This window comes from Halichoerus grypus, chromosome 6 (assembly GCF_964656455.1).
Source record: "Halichoerus grypus chromosome 6, mHalGry1.hap1.1, whole genome shotgun sequence".
Taxonomy (NCBI): domain Eukaryota; kingdom Metazoa; phylum Chordata; class Mammalia; order Carnivora; family Phocidae; genus Halichoerus; species Halichoerus grypus.
Genome location: NC_135717.1, coordinates 116202764 through 116221463, shown reverse-complemented (window position 1 = coordinate 116221463; position 18700 = coordinate 116202764). Strand labels below are relative to the sequence as shown.

The following is an 18700-nucleotide window of genomic DNA, read 5'->3' as shown; positions in this document are numbered from 1 at the left end:
ACCACCACTACCACGGTCTGCTTTGACAGGCCTCGCCCGAACCTGGCAGGCGCCTCCAGCCCCAGTCTGGCTGCACTAATGGACTGATTGGATTTTCTATACTTGGAGTTTGGGATTTCTGATTGAACATGCAAATTTATGTAAATCAATCTGGGATCTGCCACCACATCAAAACAACATAGAGTCATAGGCTGGAAGGAATCCTAGAGACATCCAGTCCAACGCCCTCGTGTTAAAAATGGGGAAACTGAAGTCCAGAGGGGGAAGTGATTCATACAATGATGAGTGGCAGTGACAGGGCTCCTGACTCCGGTCTGGTGTGTTACATGGTCCCCCTCGGCCTTCATGTCTCGGGCGTGAAGGGCCTGGCCGAATTTAAAGCAGAAAGGGCAGTTCTGGGACCTGAGATTGTGGAGAGCTGGACCCTTGGAGGGTCAGAGTGTTATCTCAGGGCCTCCCCAGGGGCTCTGGTCAGATCTAACATGCTGAAGAAAAATAACTTCGGATCCCTTCGAACAACACCCTTGTTTTTCCCCAGGCCCTGTCCTGGAAGGTTGGAGGACAAGGTCATTGGTTGCTGCCTGGCTTGGGCCTTGTGGTTTTCCCGGAGCGGAGACTGTGTCTGTTCGAGCATCGCCCACAGCACCAGGCACACAGTAGGCTGTGGATGGCTCTGCACAGGCAGGTGCCTCTGTCTTTACCCTCCCATCCTCATGTGAGTCTCCGCTGCTTCCCTCCACGGCCACACTGGGAAAATCGGTAGTCTTCTGTGACTTTCTGCCTCCCCTCCCCTGCCCTTGCTGTAAGAAGGATCTCATTTTTTTGAGATCAGTGTCAAAGTTGGAAGGGGGCTGCAGAGATGGGCTTGGGTCCCTAAGAAGTAGTCTCCCCACTTCTTGACATGTTTTTGATTTGATACACACACACACACACCCGCCCAGCTGTAAGATGCCCCCTGTTCCCGCTTCAGAGGTGGTGCCTGTGGCGTGGGGCTGTTGGGGAGGCTGAGCCCTCACTTACCCCGTGGGGCCTGCGTGTGTTGCAGACGTGGTGGAGATGCTCAGAGCAGCTGTTGGCCCGCCTTGTAGTACTTTGGCAGAGTAAGTGTATGGGCTCAAGATCAGAGGCCCTGACTCCCAGCCAAGGCCACCACCAGGCCCTGCTGCAGCCTGGGGAGGGGGCTTGGGACACATCTGGGGTCCTCCTCACCTTTATCCCAAACCCAGGCCCGGCTGACTCTGAAAGGAGGGGCCCCCCCGCCCCCCCTCCTTCTTCAACATCTTCCCAAACACAGCAGGTAGAGAGCCAGCACTTCCCATCAGCCCTCAGCTCCTGTATCCTTAGTTCCTTGTGAGGGGAAGTCCTCCCTGCGCCTCAGTTTCCCAGCCTGTGCGGATGGATTAATAACGCATCATCACTGGGGTGTGGCACCTGTTCAGTAATTGCCATTTTCCCAGCTCTGGGAGTTACACGGATGAAAGAGGCCTCAGGAGGCCAGGCTGTTATTAAGGTGAATTATCACTGCTATTATTACTGATTTCTAAAAGTCGAGCAGCCCCGGAGAAGAGCCCAGTCAGATACAGCTCCTGGACCCTTACGGCGGTCCTTGAGCTCCGGGAGTTCTCCGGTACTCACTAGGCTTTTAAAAATATCTATATCTATATCTGTAGAGATATTTTAAAAGGAGAGACGACCCCATTCTGCGTCTCATGCTGATGCCTGCGAGGCTTGAGTGGTGGTGGGTGCTGCTTGGGGCCCTGGTCTGCGGTTCTCACTCTCGTGCAGGGCTTGAAACTGTCCCTCCCCACTGGCCCTCTGGGTAGAAGAATGATGAGGTTTTTCCTAGATGGGACTGTGAGGGGCCCCAGAACTCCCGGGGTGTGGCCCTAGGGTTCTCAGCAGTCATTGTTCCTATGGGCTGATTCATTTCACCCTCGGCTGTCTTGATGTGGGGGCTGTAATTGGTCCTTTTGTATGAGGATCTGTTGAGACACCCCCAGAACCTGCCCGCAGCAGCTGCAGGAGCCTCCAGGTGTCATTTACCCCAGCTTACTCCCACCTGCCCCAGACTCTTCCCCTTGCCCAACCACCCACCTCTGCCCCTGCCCCTTGGGATCTAGAATGAGCCCAGTTCTCACCCAGGAGGAAGTGGCCCTGACCAACTTGCGAACAGTTTGGTGTTCCCGTGCCACACCACAGACTAGGGGTGGCAGGGCCTCTCTCCTAGCCCAGGGAGAAAGGGAGTGAAGACTGGTGTCCTTTGGCCAGAGTCCCCACACTCATCTAGCCAGACCTCCTCACCTCTCCCTTGCCCCAGGGGCCTGGTCCCTACTTCCTAATATGGGAAGAGAGTAGATAGCCCCAGCTGGGAGGACCTTTAGAAATCACCTGGGCAGGTGGTTGTTCCCGCTAACATTTTTTTTTCTTCAAAGTTTTATATTTTAGTTTTTCACTAGCATTTTTAAAAATAGAGTCCAGAAATCAAAATGGTACAAAAAGGTGTATGTTGAGAAATTGTGCTCCTACCTTCACCCCCTTTTCCCTCCACAGATAATCACTTATTAGTTTCTTACATATCCCTCAAGAATGTCTTTACACAAAACAAATACAAATGTCTATTCTTATTTTTCTCCCTTATCCAAAAGATAGCAGATAGCGTGTACTGTCTTCATCTGTTGCCTGTTGGCAGTGGGTGTGCGTGGATTTCTCCTGCCGCCTGTCAGTTCTCTGGTTTCTGATCTTTACTGCCCACCCCAGGGTCACCCAGTCGATCCCAGGCCGTGAGCAGGGTTTGTTCACCTTCGTATACTGAACTTCATTCAGATGCCAAGGTTTAGGCCCAAACCAGCCTCTGAGGCGTTCTCAGCAGTTACTATGGGCGAGGTGTTGTGCTAGACCCTGGGGGTACAGTGCTGATCCCAAAAGTCTGCCTTAATCAAATAATTCAGCAGTTGTAGAACCACAGCTATGATGCAGGCTACAAAGAAAGGGCATATACCGTAAGAGCAAATAATCAGAGGCCCTGGGCCGCCTCGGTGTGTGCAGGAGTGTGCATGTCCTGGGGGGGAGGCACATGGCAGGGCACAGCATGAAGCTGGGGGCAGGAGGCTGGGGGCCAGGACTGTAAATAGAGTGCCACGTGACCTGGAAAGCTGCGTTTTTCAACTTGACTTCTGTGGCTTCTCTTCTCCCCTCTCCCAGTCTGTGGGATGTCTTGGGCCCCTTGAGTTTTATTATGTCCAAGACAAGAACCCCCCCTTCTCTTCCAGATGGTGCTGCTAATGCCTCCTCCCCACCCCCACCCCACTGCCTTGTCTCCCCAGCTCTGGGCCTGCAGGCTCCTGAAGCTGGAGCCTTCCTTTCCCCTGTAGGCCGAAGGGAAGTTGGGGGGTGTTTGCTTCTCACTTCCTCTCTAGACGGCACCTCACTTCCTGTCCCTGGGACCAGGAGAAGGCTTAAGCTCTCGGCTTTGCTGACCCTTCCTCTCCCTACTCCCCACCCCCCTGCTTTCCTGGGAAGCCCGTGGGCCCTGTAGGAGGAAGGCAGAATCCAAACCAAGGGCTTCTCCCTAAAAGCCCTGCCGAGCTCCTCACCTTCAACCCCCTACCGCAGCTGCAATCCCTTTCCAGACATGATCTCATCCTTCTATGCCCTGCAGAAAAAGTCAGAGAGAGTTCACCCCACTTTACGGATAGGAAAACTGAGTCCCAGCAGGGTTCTTGGCTTCACCCAGGGTCACTCAGTGCGGCCCAGCCAAAACCGGAATGCAGGAAGCCTCACTCCCACTTGGGGGCACAAGTAAGAGCAGAGTCCAGTGAGGGCTTGTGGTGAGCCAGAGCTACTTTCTGTTCCCAGAGAAGGTGACGTGCTTCCGGCCCGAGCTGGCAGCTTAGGAGGTCACCTCCGGGCTCTGGCCAAATGGCACCCACTGAGTCAACACTGAAGCTGCCCGGACCTGGAAGGCACTTGGCCGGCCAGAGCCTGTTCCCTTTGAAGAAAGAGGCCAGGATAGGAACCTGAGGGAGTGAGCCCCGGGGCGGAGCCTGGGGGCTGGGAAGGTGTAGCCTGCACGTGCAGCCTGAGAGCCAGCAGGCTGTGTAGCCTCCCAGGCCCCCTTCCTCTTGGATCTGAGAACAGAGAGCTGATGTTCCAGGAGTCAACTCAGCAGTCGCCTCCACGACGGCCTCCAGGAGCCTTTCTGCCTCAGCTCTTCCTGTGGGATCCAGCTCGTGTCTCCGGTTACACCCCGGGTGTTGAAAATATGCTGACTCTGCCGTTGGGTCGGGAGGTAGGAGAGGAGTTAGTGACTGGCACGGGCCCGGGGACCAGGAAACACTCCCCTTCCGATGCCCTTCAGTCCAGCTGCACTGCGTTTCCGCATGCACCCCAAGATTTGTGCCTCCTTCTGTTTCTGCCTGCCTTTTGCCTAGAAGGACCCCCTTGCTGTTCCCTTGTACCTAAACCCCACTGGTCTATAAAGTGTCCGCTCCTTTGATGCCTTGCATTCTGAAAAACTGTTGCAGCTGCAGCTTAATATTTCTCTCCTGATTTTTTTTTTTTTTAAAGATTTTATTTATTTATTTGAGAGAGAGAGAGAGAATGAGAGAGAGCACATGAGAGGGGTTATGGTCAGAGGGAGAAGCAGACTCCCTGCCGAACAGGGAGCCCAATGCGGGACTCGATCCAGGGACTCCAGGATCGTGACCTGAGCCGAAGGCAGTTGCTTAACCAACTGAGCCACCCAGGTGCCCCTCTCTCCTGATTTTTAAAGTTCTCCAAATGACTTCTCTCGTGGCACATGCTCCACCTTGCAGCTATTACCTGCATGTATCACGTCCCCTACTAGATTGGAAGCCCCAAGAAGTCAGAAGAGCTGAGCCATCTCTGAATTGCCCCCCAGTCCCCAGCCTCGGTCCTCCTCCTGAGTGATGTGTTGGGAAGTATCTGCAGAATGAATAGCTTAGTCCCATTGGCCAGAGGGAGTCACCAGGCCCGGGAGTGGGTTGAGGGCTTGGATAAGGTCTTATCAACGTTAGGGACAAAACTGAAAATGGCCCTTGCTCACCTCTCCGCATGGTTTGTCCTCAGAGCCATTTGGGCAGGGGACAGTTGGATGTCTTTACTAGAAGCTGAGGAGCCCACCGTCCCTTCTTCGTGGTCTTACTCTGTCTGGAAGGAAAGGAGATGACCAGGGTCAGGGCTTTGCTGCGGGAGTGTGGGGGAGCACAGAAATGCAGGCAGGGCTCCTCCTCAGGGAGCTCCCTTTCCAAGGGCACGGGAAGTCCCCTCTTCCTCACGGGGGAGGACTAGAGAACAGGATGCGTTACAGTTGGAAATACCGCTCCTGCAGGAGGTGCTTCAAGAAGCCACGTCTGTTCCGTTCAGGGCAGCTTTGCAGGAGAATTGCTGGCGGGGGGGGGGGGGGGGGGGCGCTGGGCTTCAGTGCTGCGCGGAGGGCTTTGGTCTGTCCCCAAAGCAGTCAGAGGTCATGGGAAGGTGTGAGGCATTAGGGACACAACCAGAGGTACAGTTTTAGAAAGAGCACTGCTCTGGTGGAGCTCCTTGGAAAAGTGATTGTGGCAGGGAAAATATAAGATTAGTCTGGAACATCTTATGGTGTCAGGAAGCAAGCAGATGTTCAAAAGTAAATACATTTTTTTTTAAGATTTTATTTATTTCAGACAAAGAACGTGTGTGCCTGAGCAGGGGTGGGGGGGCAGGGAGGGGCAGAGGGAGAGGGAGCTGGATGGGGGGCTCGATCCCAGGACCCCAGGATCATGACCTGAGCCGAAGGCAGATGCCCAACCGACTGAGCCACCCGGGCGCCCCGTAAATAAATTTTTTTAAATGGAGGTATGTGGAAAGCGGAGGAACCGACTTGAAAGAGTTCTCAATGATCAAAGCTGGAATTTAAGCAATGAAATAAGTGATGATAATATTGGATTCTAATCCAAAGAATAAAATATCTATGAGTTCATGCTAATATAGATGTGTAATTAAGTAAATCAGTGGCAGTGAAGGGACAGCTCTTCCTTACAGAAAATTTCTAATTAATAAATGTATAAGGAATGAGGGAAATCAAAAATTATCATTAGAACACTACAGTAACTGCTGTAAGCAAGATCCACTGATGAATCCTAAAATTAGCGGGTGGAAATTGAAGCAGAAACAGGGTATTTGCATGGTCACAAAGTATTGCCCCGCAAACTGGTTACTAATGACAAAAGGAAAAATAGTAACTTTACAGATAAACAGATAAACCCACTAGATACCACCTAACTAGGTGCTCAGGGTTAACCTCACCAGTCATAAGACATCTCAACAATATACCCCCTGATATAATGCACTGAGAAGGGCACATCACCTCTGTGGTATTCTTTCCAAAAATTCATAACCTCAGTCTAATTGGAGAAAACATCAAACAAACCCCAGTAAGGGAACACTCTCCAAAATACTGACCTGATCAGTTCCCTTCCAAAATGTCAAGGTCATGAAAGACTACTGAGGAACTATCATGAATCATAGGAAAATAAGGAGATTTGGTGATTAAGTACAATGTGGGATCATGGATTAGATGTTGGAATAAGAACATCGGTGGAAAGGACATCAGTGGAAAAACTGGGAAGATCCAAATAAAGTCTGTGGGTTTGGCTTTTGTTTTTTTTTTTTTAATTGTTCTTCTAAAGAAAGTTGTAGAACAGTGAGAACATTGCTGTGTCTGTTTTTTTAAAGTGTGTGTATGTGTATACACAACCATACAAAGTTTTAAAATACACACACACACACACACAAAGTAGAGGTGCAAGATGGCTGGGGGGAGAGGAGGAGCATCATAGACCAGGGAAAAGTCATCTAGGAGAAGGTGGTCACCATCAAGAAAGTGAAAAGACAAGCTATGGAATAGGAGAAAATATTTGCAAGTCATATACCTTATAAGAGACTTGTATTCAAAATATATAAAAAATCCTTATAACTACATTTTAAAAAACCCCCGCATAATCCAATTAAAAATGGGAGAAGGATCTAAATAGACATTCCTCCAGGGAAGATATACAAATGGCCAATAAGCACATGAAAAGATGCTCAACATCCTTAAATAGGGAAATATAAATCATTACCATCATGAGGGATCACTTCACACTCCCTCGGGTGACTAGAATCCGATAATCAGACAGTAACCAGTGGTGAGGACATGGAGAAATGGAAACCCTCATACACTGTCGGCGGGACTAAAACGGTGCCTTCGCTTTAAAAAAAATTCGGCAGTTCCTCCAAAAGGTAAACCTAAAGTGACCATGTGATCCAGCAAGTCTACTCCGAGATATATACCCAAGAGAAGTGACTACATCCACACAAGAACTTGCACACAAATGCTCACGGCAGCATTGTTCATGAGAGCCAAAAAGTGGAAACAGCCCAAATGTCCATCAACAGATGAAGAGATAAACTGGTGGCACATCAGTTATTTATCAGAATACTATTTGGCCGTAAAAAAGGTACGTAGTTGGGGCACCTGGGTGGCTCAGTCGTTAATCATGATCATGATCATGATCGGGTCATGATCCCAGGGTCCTGGGATCGAGCCCCGCATAGGGCTCCCTGCTCAGCAGGAAGCCTGCTTCTCCCTCTCCCACTCCCCCTGCTTGTGTTCCTTCTCTCGCTGTGCCTCTCTCTTTCTGTCAAATAAATAAATAAAATCTTAAAAAAAAGGAACGTAGTGCTGTTCCGCACTTCAACATGGATGAGCCTTGCAGACGTGATGCAAGTGACAGAAGCCAGTCACGAAGACCACCTGTTCTATGAGTCCATTCATATGAAATGTCCAGAATAGGGAAATCTGTAGACAGAAAACAAATTAGTTCAGGGGTGAGGGGGTGCTAATTAAAGGGTAATGAAAATGTTCTACAGTTGTCACAATGGCATAGATCTGTGACCGCACTATGAACCACTGGATTGCACACTTTAAATGGGTGAGTCATAGGGGATGTGAACTATGTCTTGAAGCTTAAAAAAGTCCAGGAGGAAGTGGCCACCAGAGGCCCTTGTGCCTGAGAAGGTGACAGGGATGGAAAAATCGTGTTTGGATTTAGCATTGTGGCAGTTAACTGCTGACTTTGGACCAGGTTGAGAGGAAGGAGTGAGAAGTGAGGATGGGTGTTTTGTTTTGTTTTAGAAGTTTGGCTTGGGGGCGCCTGGGTGGCTCAGTCGCTAAGCGTCTGCCTTCGGCTCAGGTCATGATCCCGGGGTCCTGGGATCGAGCCCCGCATCAGGCTCCCTGCTCAGTGGGAAGCCTGCTTCTCCCTCTCCCACTCCCCCTGCTTGTGTTCCCTCTCTGTCAAATGAATAAAATAAAAATCTAAAAAAAAAAAAAAATTAAAAAAAAAGAAGTTTGGCTTGGAAGGGCAGAAGAGGGCACGGTCTGGGGAAATGTCAGGGGGAAATTATTTTTTAGATGAAAGACACCTGAGAAGCTTTAAAGGCTGATGGGAAAGGTCCCTTCAGGAGGTCACTACTGAAGACCTAAGTGGGAATGGGTCGGGGCAGGAGGGACTGCCCTTGCCCGGGAAGACAGCGGCCCCTCTGCTGTACTGGGAGGACCCGGGGGGAGGGGGAGGTGCAAGCGTTCTGATGGAGCTGGGAGGACGCTGGCAGATTCGAGGGGTTTTCCCTCTGCTGGCTTTAATCCTCTGGGGGAAGGAGGGCAGGCAATTTGAGAAGAGTGGAGTGGGTGTGAAGTAGCCCGTGGAGGGTAAGCGTGCAACTCTAGCAGTAAACCTTGGTGTTGATGGCTTTCCTTTGGTGAGGAGAGAATAAGAAACAGTGTGAGCAAAAGCCTGGGGACAGAAGTGAGTGTCAAGTCTCGTCCTGTCCCATCCCCAACATCTAGACTCCGTGGAAAAAAAGCATTGACCTAGAAGGCTCAATCAAGGAATCCCAGGGATCTTCTAGAATTGTACCATCTAGTACAGTAGCCACAAGCTGCATGTGGTTATTTAAATTTAAAATTCATTTCCTCGGTTGAACTAGCTACATTTCTTTTTTTTTTTAAGATTTTATTTTATTCATTTATTTGAGAGAGAGAAAGCATGTGAGAGCATGAGTGGGGGGGCGGGGCAGAGGGCGAGGGAGAAGCAGGCTCCCCGCTGAGCAGGGAGGCGGACGTGGGGCTCGATCCCAGGACCCTGGGATCATGACCTGAGCTGAAGGCAGCCGTTAACCAACTGAGCCACCCAGACGCCCTGAACTAGTTTCATTTCAAGGGCTCAATAGCCACATGTAGCTAGCGGCTACCATATTGGACAGCACAGAATAACCATTTCATCATCACAGAATGTTCTACTGGACAACACTTCTAGAAAAGTGATTCTCAAACTATTTTGGCCTGAGGACCCCTCCAACCTCTTAAAAATTGAGGACCCCCAAAGAGCTTTGGTTTATATAGGTTATACCTTTTGACACTTACTGTCATATAAATTAGAACTGAGAGTTTTAAACATTTAATGAACTTAATAATAAACCTACTATATGTTAACATATTTTATGAAAAGTAACCATATATTTTCCAGGACAAAAAAAAAAAAACAAACAGTGAAAAGAATGGCATGTATGTTCTTACATATATGTCATGTCTGACTTAATAAAAGTCAGCTGGATTCTCATATCTGCTTCTCTATTCAGTCTGTTGTGATATCACATATCATGTCTGGAAAATGCCAGGATAGACTCATGAGAGAATGAGAGTTTAAAAAGCAAATAATGTCTTAGTAGAATTATGAAAATAGTTTCAACTCTGTGAATTCCTTGGATGAACGTCAGGGTTCCTGGACCGTATTTTGAGAACCACTGTTCTAGAACAGCCTCCATTTGGCACCAAGGAACTTGTCCCTGAGAGACTGAGTGATTTGCCTGAAGCCACAACAGCGAGTAAATTGTCGTGTTGGGACTAGACTCTAAATCTGCCTTCTGGCTGGAATGAGCCCAGCTAGGCTTTGGTGAGTGGGGACTAGGTTTCGTAGCTGTGGAGCCCCTGGCCATGTGGCCCTATAAATAAACCCATTGTGTCTGTGTCTGAGCCCCTTTCCTCTCCCCACCTCCAGCAGCTGCTTTTTTGTTGTTGGGTTCTGCTGTGGACAGGGAGCATGAAGGAGCCGGGAGAGGGGAGGTAAGGGGTGTTGGAGCCTGTAAGACTTTGGGGCTCAACATGACTACCCTTCCTCCTGCCTGCCTGGAGGGGCCGGGGACCCTACTGTGGGTCAGAAAGAACCCACACTAAGGGATGGAGGTTCTTGCAGTGCCTGTGAAGAGGAAGTTGGAAGGGGCCGCAGGGGCCCCTTCCCCACGGACACATGCCTCTCAGTAGGGCTATTGTGTCTTAGGGCCAGTTGTCAGGAGGAGGGAAGGAAATTCTTGTCTGTCCTCTTTCCCTGGGGGGGGGGAGGAGACCAGTTGGAATTCCTAGGGGTAAACGATGCTTTGGGCAGGGATTAAGGTGGCTGCTTTCAGGCCACGAATGCCCTGGGGCACCAGTCCCTTTATTCCCTCCCCACACCCACAGCAGCCCCGGGCTGATACGGTCAGAAAAGACTGTTTGCAATGGGTGCAGAAGTTGCTGTTTACAAGTGGACTCTTGGGTGTGACGGGGATTCCAGAAAGCAGCTGGGGGATGGGGGGAGTGGGGGCGGGGGGCGGGTAACGGTTGTTGTTACGGATGATTCTGTTATTAAAGTGAGCTTCTCCATCTCTGCCTTCCCACAGCTGCCCACCCTCCCCCACCTCCTGGTCCCTGGCTTCTGTCCCTAAAGGACTCTGGGGGGAACAGCTGGTGAGTGAGGGGCTCATCGGGGCCCAGAGCCCTTGGCTAAGGGCCGGGATGAGGGAGCGCGGAAGACAGGCTTACTGCCACCTCTCTAGTCCCTTCCTCCCAGGCCTGGGCTTGGAGCTCAGGGAGGGGTCTTGCCTGTGCCCTGGCTGGGCAGAGGGTGGGCATTGCAGGCTTACTCCTTTGCTCTGGCCGATTGAAAGGCCGGGACAGTCAGCTCTCTTTGGGGGGCCCTGTGACTGACTGGGCTGAAGAGACAGAGTCACCAGATTCACTCAGTGATCAGGCTGAGCCAGCCGTGTCCCCAGGTTACCCAGAGCCCCCTGAGCAGCTGTTCCCCCTTCCCTGTCCCTGGTTGCTGCCAGTGGCCCCCCACCCCCACTGAAGGAGGGCCCCAGAGGCGCTGGTCTTCCTCCCTTCCTCTCCCCCCCTCCCCTCGGCACTGAGGTCACCTCCCTCTGAATCAGGCCTTTGTGGGGGGCGGGGCTGCCCGTTGGCAGTTCTGGCGGGAGAAGCCTCCAGTTCACGTTGGAGCTCCCACCTCCTGCAGCTCCATCTCTACCCAACGTGGCCTGCATCATGTGTTCCCGACCCAACCTCCAACATCCAGGCGTGTCAGGCATGTCGTGGGACCACGGGAGGAATGTTTGAAACCAGGGCCATCCTGAAGAACCCAGGTTGGGGGTTTTCCAGGCCCGGGGTGGGGCTGAGCCCAGAAGCTGTGAGTAGGAGCTGTGGGGCCTGAGGGAGGAGGAGGGTGTGCAGCCCCCGGGAGAGGGGCCCCACTGACACGCGGCAGGGACAGCCACTGGGGAACAAACGTGGGTTGGTTTTTTCCCCATGAGATTTAGACCGAAACCCAGGCTGTGATGGGCCAAATTCCTCATTAGGCTCAGCCTGGGAGCTGGAGGTGGTAGTATCTCCTAATATTCCCTAGAGGAGAGGGAAGCTGTAGGAAGTGTTCTTTGCGCCATAGAAATCTTGAACTCCAACTGCGGTCCTGCTCACAGCGCGCACTGCTCCGGGCGCCAAGTTTAAATGCAGGCCTCTTCCCTGTGACTCAAGCAATCCGGGCTGCCAGCTTCCTGCCCCTCTGCTTGTGGCCCTGCGGACGGAGAGAAGGCCTCTGGTCCTGGGTTGGCCAGACCACCTCGACTGAGGGCAGAAAACTTCTCCCCAAAGTGAGGTTGAGTCACAGTCTGTCTTCATTTCCGGAGCCTCTCCCGAAGCCCAGCCGGGGAGACGGAGACGGTCCCACATGACAGAGCTGTTGCTTTTGGGTGGCTTATCATTTGGAGGGTCTCCCCCAGGTCACAGTGGGGCTCAGGCCTCCCCGCCCTGGGATCCACAGAAGCGCAGATTGAGAGAGTGGCGGCAGTCAGCTCGGGTGGGGGGGCGGGCGGTAATCCGGTCCCCACCCTCCTCAACAGGCAGAAAACCACAGACATGATCCACAGCCAGTCCCCATGATCTGGGCCTCCTGGAGGCGTTTTTATTTTTGTTTTTTTAGGAAAAGATATTCTCCCAGAGCATCTTCACTCTTAGTTTGGTTTTTGCTGTCGCTGTTGGGACCACAGACTTGGGCTTTTCCCCAACTTTATCTTCCTCCCTTTCTGGCCCTGGACACTGCCGTGTTCACCCCGCTGCTTTCCTTCACCCTCCCAAGTCTGTCTCTCCCATCCCCCGCTACTCCCTGAAGTGTCCACAGGGGAGAATGGGTGAGGGGCCTGAGGGGAAAGCTAGGGCGCCCTGGGGGCACTGGGAGCCTCTGCCGAGCGGGCGTGCTGGGGTGCTGGGGTGCTGGGGTGGGGTTAACTCAAGTGGTGGAGGTAACCCGAGGCCTTTTTTGGTTTTAACCCCTATTTATGTATGTGGGAAGGAGGATATTTCCTGAATTTTTTTCATTTTTTTCCAAGCCCGTCCATTTCTAAAAATATCAAACACGATAATGTCATGAGCAAATGAAGTTATACTCAATACATTTTTCATGATGTTAAAATAACAAAGGACTCGAGATTGTTGTGGAGTGTTTAAAAATAAGTATTACAAGTTTTTCCTTTTCCTGCAGTTTTCAGAAGCCCCCTTCCCGCTGTCATACACACATGGGCACAGTCCCACTGGGAAAGAAGGTTCTCTCCGTTTGCAGTTGCCCCTTTTTCCCTCTGGGGTGAAGGCTGGGCTGGCAGCTGGCGGGGAGGGGTTGAGGAGGAGGAGGCCCCTGCGCGCGGGGTGCGTGTGCGGCCCTGTCAGATCTGCGGGTGCCCCCACTGCCCAGACCCCGCAGGGAGGAGCCTGGGACTCGGCGTCCCTTACAGATGAACACCCAGCAGCAGCAGGCAACGAGGCGGGACTTAGCATTGTACCTCTGTCGGGATGTGATCACGCAAAGTCTCCATTTACTGAGTTCATGCAAGACCCTCTGCACGCATCATCTCATTTCACCCCCAACATTTGGGCTGAGTATTCTTAGGCCCGTTTTATAGGTGAGGAAACAGATCTTGTAAAGTCAGGATTCTCACCCGGATCCGTCCCGAATTGCATAGCTCCAGGAGCCCTGGGACTCTAAGGAGCTTGCAGTACAACTCGTGTGTGTACGGAGAGGCCGCCTGGGAGGGGGGAAAGCGAGGCCTGTCCGCTGTGCTTGGTGATCCAGCCGTATGTCTTGGGCAGCCTCCTTCACCCGCAGATACCGCACCCTCACCCAGGCTGGTGCCCACCCCCCGTAAAGTTGTTAGGATTGGGGGCCGTGGTCCCTGACCAGGATTTCATCTGGACGTCCCCGAGGTCTCTGCTTCGGTGTCACCTCTCGGTGCCTTATTGGGACCCGACGTATGTCCATTGGCTTCTCTGTGCGTTGTCTGCCTCCCCCAGTAGAATGGAAGCTTCACAGAGGCAGGGCTTTCTCTGGCTTGTTCATCCCCAGGGGCCCAGGGCCTGGTACACAGCAGGAGCCCAGTAAATGCTTGTGGATCGCACGGCTGACACACCGTCTCCCTCCTTCTCCGCAGGTGAGGTGACCGTTCCGGCGGCTAGCGTGAGTGTGCCGGCCTGGCTGAGGAGGCAGAGACAGGTGAGGGGCTTTGAGCCTGTGCGTGCTGGGGGCGGGGGGGGGGGACTGGAGGGGGCGGGGGGCCGGGGGGGCATCGCCTGCGCCCCACCGCGGAGGACAGAGGAGGCATCGTTCAGGTGCCTGGCCGGTGAGGGGCTAGAGGGCTCCTCTTCTTGCTCTGACAGTACTAAGCTCCTTTTGTGGGGGCTACAGTGGGTCAGAGAGTGGACTGGGGGCCTCTGCCCTTTTACATTAGGAAGGGTTTTCCCATCTACTGGGAATTTCTGCAATATTTGCAAAAGAAGGAAATGAGGACTTTCCTCTAGCAGAGAAATTGCAACTCAGATAGCAGCTGGAGACTCGTCAGGTGTAGCCGGTAACCACGGCCATAGTCCAGCGACCTCTGTGTCACGGTACAGGACAGAAGCCCGGCTGCGCCGTTCTCGGGCAGTGACAGGCGAGTCGGTTTCGTCATCAGTCTGTCCCCGACATGCCAGGTAGCCCGCCAAGGAGTGTGAGTCCGGGCAGGGACGTGAATGCAGAGTGCCTGCCTTCACGGGGTCCACCCTCCCGGGGAGGCGGGTACAGAACCGTGCAGGAGGGGAGCCCGACCCGGACTTGGAGCGGGAACCCTCAAGAATGCGTAGGAAGGAGCTGGCTGGGTGGAAAGCAGGGAGGTGTCGGGACCCCTGCAGAGGGAACGGCATGGGGCCCGGCCGGGAGCAGGGAGCTGGTGAGGCCCGCGGGCTCCCTCCCACTGTGCCGGGAAGATGGAGTGTGTGCCGGTTCGAGGCCCATCTCAGCAGAGAATTCAGCTTTCTTGGTCACCGGCCAGTGTCTGTGTGACCTGTGGTGGGCTGAGCGCAGTGACTGGGGTTTATAAAACAATGGTCTCCGTTCTTAAAATGGGCAGAGTGTGTCTGTGTGTCTGTCCTAGGACCAGAAGAGCCTGAGTCAGACCCTGAGTTGTTACAATATCCGTGGCCCACTGGTCACACTAGACTTCCAGAATGCTGACGAGTTTTGTCTTTGTCCTCCTCCTCCACTCACCTCCTCCCTGTGCCCTGGAGTAGCCTGCCAGGGCGTCTCTCACTTGTTCCAGGGCCTGATGTCGGAGGCCATGGAGCAGCCCGCTGGGAGCCCTGGAAAGCCGAGGCCGGGAGAGGGTGGTGACAGTGGCACGGAACCGGGCACCTGCCAGGAGCTCCTGCACCGACTTCGGGAGCTGGAGGTGGGGCACAAGACAGGGTGGGGGTGGCAGGGCCGGCTGGGGCCCTCGGGAGCTTGGGTAGGCGTTATGGATGTGGGTGGACCTTCCTCTCAACCCGCTTTGCCGGGCTGGAGCAGAGCTGAACGTTCTCTAGCAAAGCTCCTCTGAGAAGCCCTTTCTTTGCTCTGAGCTCTCCAAACTGGGGGTCGGGGGGGCAGCTTGGGACAAGAGGCATGCACAGGGGCAGGGCTGTCCTAGCCCCCAAATGTCTCCCTTCTTTACCCCCTTTTCTCCCCCCACTTTCACGCCCTTGCCGGTTTAAGAAAGGCATGGTCACAGGGGCCACAGGAAGAAGGGTTTAGATGACCCAGGGCTTAGGATTTGAGGGAAAAGGACAAGGATCCCTCAACTAAGCTCTTTGCCATATTCTTAAGACCCTGCCCTCCTCCCTTCAGCCTCCTCTGCCCTCCCCCCAGGGAAATAAGGATTACTTTGGGCACATCCCAGCTTAGGTCCTCCTGGCCACTGTGTCTCCGCAGTCCCTCCAACCTCCCTGACTGAGGTTGGGGTTTACAGAAAACCAGCCATCTCAGCTCTGCCTTTCTGATGCCTTCCATCCGTCTCTGCAGGCCTCCCCGTGGGGAATCCAGCCAGAGCCAAGAGCTGGGATAGGGGTGTAGCTAGTAAACTCCATGCCTCCCCTTCCCCAAAAGGAATTTGCCCTGGTGGAGGAATGATCCCACAGCCTCCTTGTCGGCCCCCTTTCTCCTTCCTGCAGGCAGAGAACTCGGCGCTTGCTCAGGCCAATGAAAACCAGCGGGAGACCTATGAACGCTGTCTAGATGAGGTCTGTGGGGTCTCCAGGGGGACTGATGCAAGGGAGGTGGGGAAGCTGGGAGGAGCACGGGTTGTCGGTGCTCCAGGCAGAGGCTGGTGGGCTGATGGCTGTGCCTCGGGCCCTCTGTCCCCAGGTTGCCAACCATGTGGTGCAGGCACTACTAAACCAGAAGGTAAGCAGCCACGGGAGATGTTCTCGCCCCTGAGCCCAGACGCCCTGGGGAGAGGCCCTGAATACAGCAGGGGAAGTCCTTCCTGGGGACCCCTGAGCCTACTCACGTAGGGGCTAGAGGAGGGAGCTTGGTGGAAGTGGCCTATTGACCCTCCAACAAGGCTCCTTCTCCCCACCTCGGACAGGTCCATACTGTTCTACCTGGAGGAGAGGTGGGCTAGGTAAGGCCAGGTCTCTGAGCTATGGTAACTTTGATTTGGGCTTGAATCCTTCCCTAATCCTGGCCCCAGCTGGTTTCTCCAGATTGTGATGGCCCTGATAGCAGTGTTAATATTGTGAGCATAAGGTGGCATCTAAATATTTACTCAAGTACTGTGGGAACTTCTTGACTTCTGAGCCACTCTGACCCCCAGGTCTTCCTCTGCCTTATATGGGCCCTTCTTTGATGTGTGGTTTCTTAGAGGCAGGGGGTTGGCTCAAGGGATGGGAAAGATGCCAAAGGGAATAGGATTTACCTCCCACCAGGGGTGGTAGACTTTAGAGAATTTACCATCCCCAGAAAATATGACAGCTACAAACGTAGGCAGGCTCAGCTTCCCCTAGAAGGAGGCTGCAGGAGAAGGGCATGCCCAGCAGGAGTGCCCGCTACTCTGATGAAGGAGACCGGGCTCATACAACTCGCCCCCTCCCCGCTATCCTCTCCTTGTCTCCCTCCGCCTGCCTGGGCTCAGGACCTGCGGGAGGAGTGCATCAAGCTGAAGAAGAGGGTGTTTGACCTGGAACGGCAGAACCAGATGCTGAGCGCCCTGTTTCAGCAGAAACTCCAGCTGACGACAGGCTCCCTCCCTCAGGTGGGCACAAGCGATTCTCCTTCCCTCCTCCTGCCTCATCTTCCTGCCGCTCCCAGCCCCATCAGCATCATCACCTTCTTTTCTCCCGACACCTGAAGAAGCGGGCCACCAGCCATTCCCCTCCATTCTGGGGGCTGTGGCCATCTGGGAAAGGCCCATCTAGCCTGATAGATCTGAGCCTTAGTTGGGGAGGGGACGACTCCCTGAGTCCCCTCAAGCTTGGCTCTCCCCCGCCTCCCAGGTGCTCCTTGCCCCACTGGATGTCATCCCTGTTGTTGACAGAGAAGGTTCTTGCTTGGCTCCTGCCCTGTGTGGGGTGATGGGTGGAGGCTGAAAATGCAATGATTTCAAGCTCCCAAGGGGCCCCTTTGGCCACCGTGTTGCTTCTTCTTGGCCAGGGGCAGGGGCGGGGCTGGGCGTCACAGAGAGGTCAGGAAAGGCAGGTCCCACCCACCCCACCCCCCCCACCCCCCCCCCCCGCCCCGGGTCATTCTGTGTGGGTGTGTAGTTGCATATGCTCGCACAGTGACACACAGGCGTGTCCTCAAACGTTAGTCCCTGATCGTAGACCTGACACCTGCCTTATCCGGGAAAAGCAGAAGGCTACTAGGTGTGACTCCTGAACTCAGTTAAGATGTCCCTTGGGGGGCGCCTGGGTGGCTCAGTTGGTTAAGCGGCTGACTCTTGATCTCAGCTCAGGTCTTGATCTCAGGGTTGTGAGTTCACGCTCTATATTGAGCTCCATGCTGGGCACGGAGCCTACTTAAAAGAACAACAAAAAAGATGTCACTTGCGGTCGCTGTATCAGGAGCCCCAAGGCTGGGGTGAGATATGGGGGTGGGCGGATCAGGACCAGCTCCAGGGACCTGAAGTGAACCTTGGGTTCTCAGGTTCAGCCAGCACATCCCCACCCCACCCCCAACCTTGACAAGAAGAAAAGCACCTTCTGGGTGTATCTGTCTGAATGTGTGCGCCTGTCTGATGCAAGCCAGGCAGCTCTTGGCCCCCAGACCTTAAGCAGGATGCCCCACGGCTCACTGGCTGAGGCTTCTCATCACCATGGCCTTTTTGGAGGCTCTGTCCCCAAGGCCCATGCAGAGCTGGGTCTGAGTTGGTGGCAGTGACTACGTAGCTCTTCCTGCCCTGGACAGGTCCCCCTGGGATCCCCAGAGGCCTAACCCCGCTAGCCAAGCTCACCCCGTGCATACCTTTCTTGGCGACCAGTGATAACAGAGGTGTAGATCATCCTTAAATCACTGAAATGAAATCTGGGACCTTTAGGGGTTTGGGGCAATAGATCTATCTTCCCCAGTGGTAACATGACATAATAGAAAGAGCATAAACCTTGGCCTCAGATACGCTTGGATTGGGCCCCTAACTTAGCTAATTCTTAGCTATGTGACCCTGGGCAAATTATTTAACCTTATGAACCCGTTTTTTTCTTAAAAGTGAGGATTAAGATACCCATATTGCAGGTTATCATGAGGATGAAATGAAATAAATATATAGTGTTTGGCCCATAGTTGTAGTCAATGATTAGCAACTATTTATATTATTAATGTTACTCTCAAGTTGTGCTTTGCTAGGATGAAAGCTCCATTGAGCAAATGCTAATTAAGCTCTTACTGTGGGCAGCGCCTTTGCCAGCGCGTGTATGGAATCGGGCAGGGCTGTGGTGTGTGCAGAGCACGTGAGCCCTGAGTCTGCTCCGGTCTGCTGCGAGCTAAGGCAGTGTGCAGACAGCCATAGTACGGAGCTGGGT

At 53.3% G+C, this 18700-nt stretch overlaps 1 protein-coding gene across 4 annotated transcripts in view; it reads left to right on the top strand.

Moving 5' to 3' along the window:
• NCKAP5L (NCK associated protein 5 like) overlaps positions 1-18700 on the top strand; it is a 30399-nt gene that overhangs the window by 3144 nt on the left and 8555 nt on the right. For 2 of the 4 annotated variants that reach the window (XM_078075962.1, XM_036121076.2), the window contains exons 2-6: positions 13828-13889; positions 14942-15099; positions 15857-15925; positions 16050-16088; positions 16819-16938. In XM_078075962.1, coding sequence (XP_077932088.1) covers positions 14977-15099; positions 15857-15925; positions 16050-16088; positions 16819-16938 — 351 coding nt within the window. In that variant the 5' untranslated portion in view covers positions 13828-13889; positions 14942-14976. Of the gene's footprint in view, positions 1-13827; positions 13890-14941; positions 15100-15854; positions 15926-16049; positions 16089-16272; positions 16309-16818; positions 16939-18700 lie in introns of those variants that run through there. The other 2 variants (XM_036121077.2, XM_036121079.2) reach the window with 2 other exon arrangements.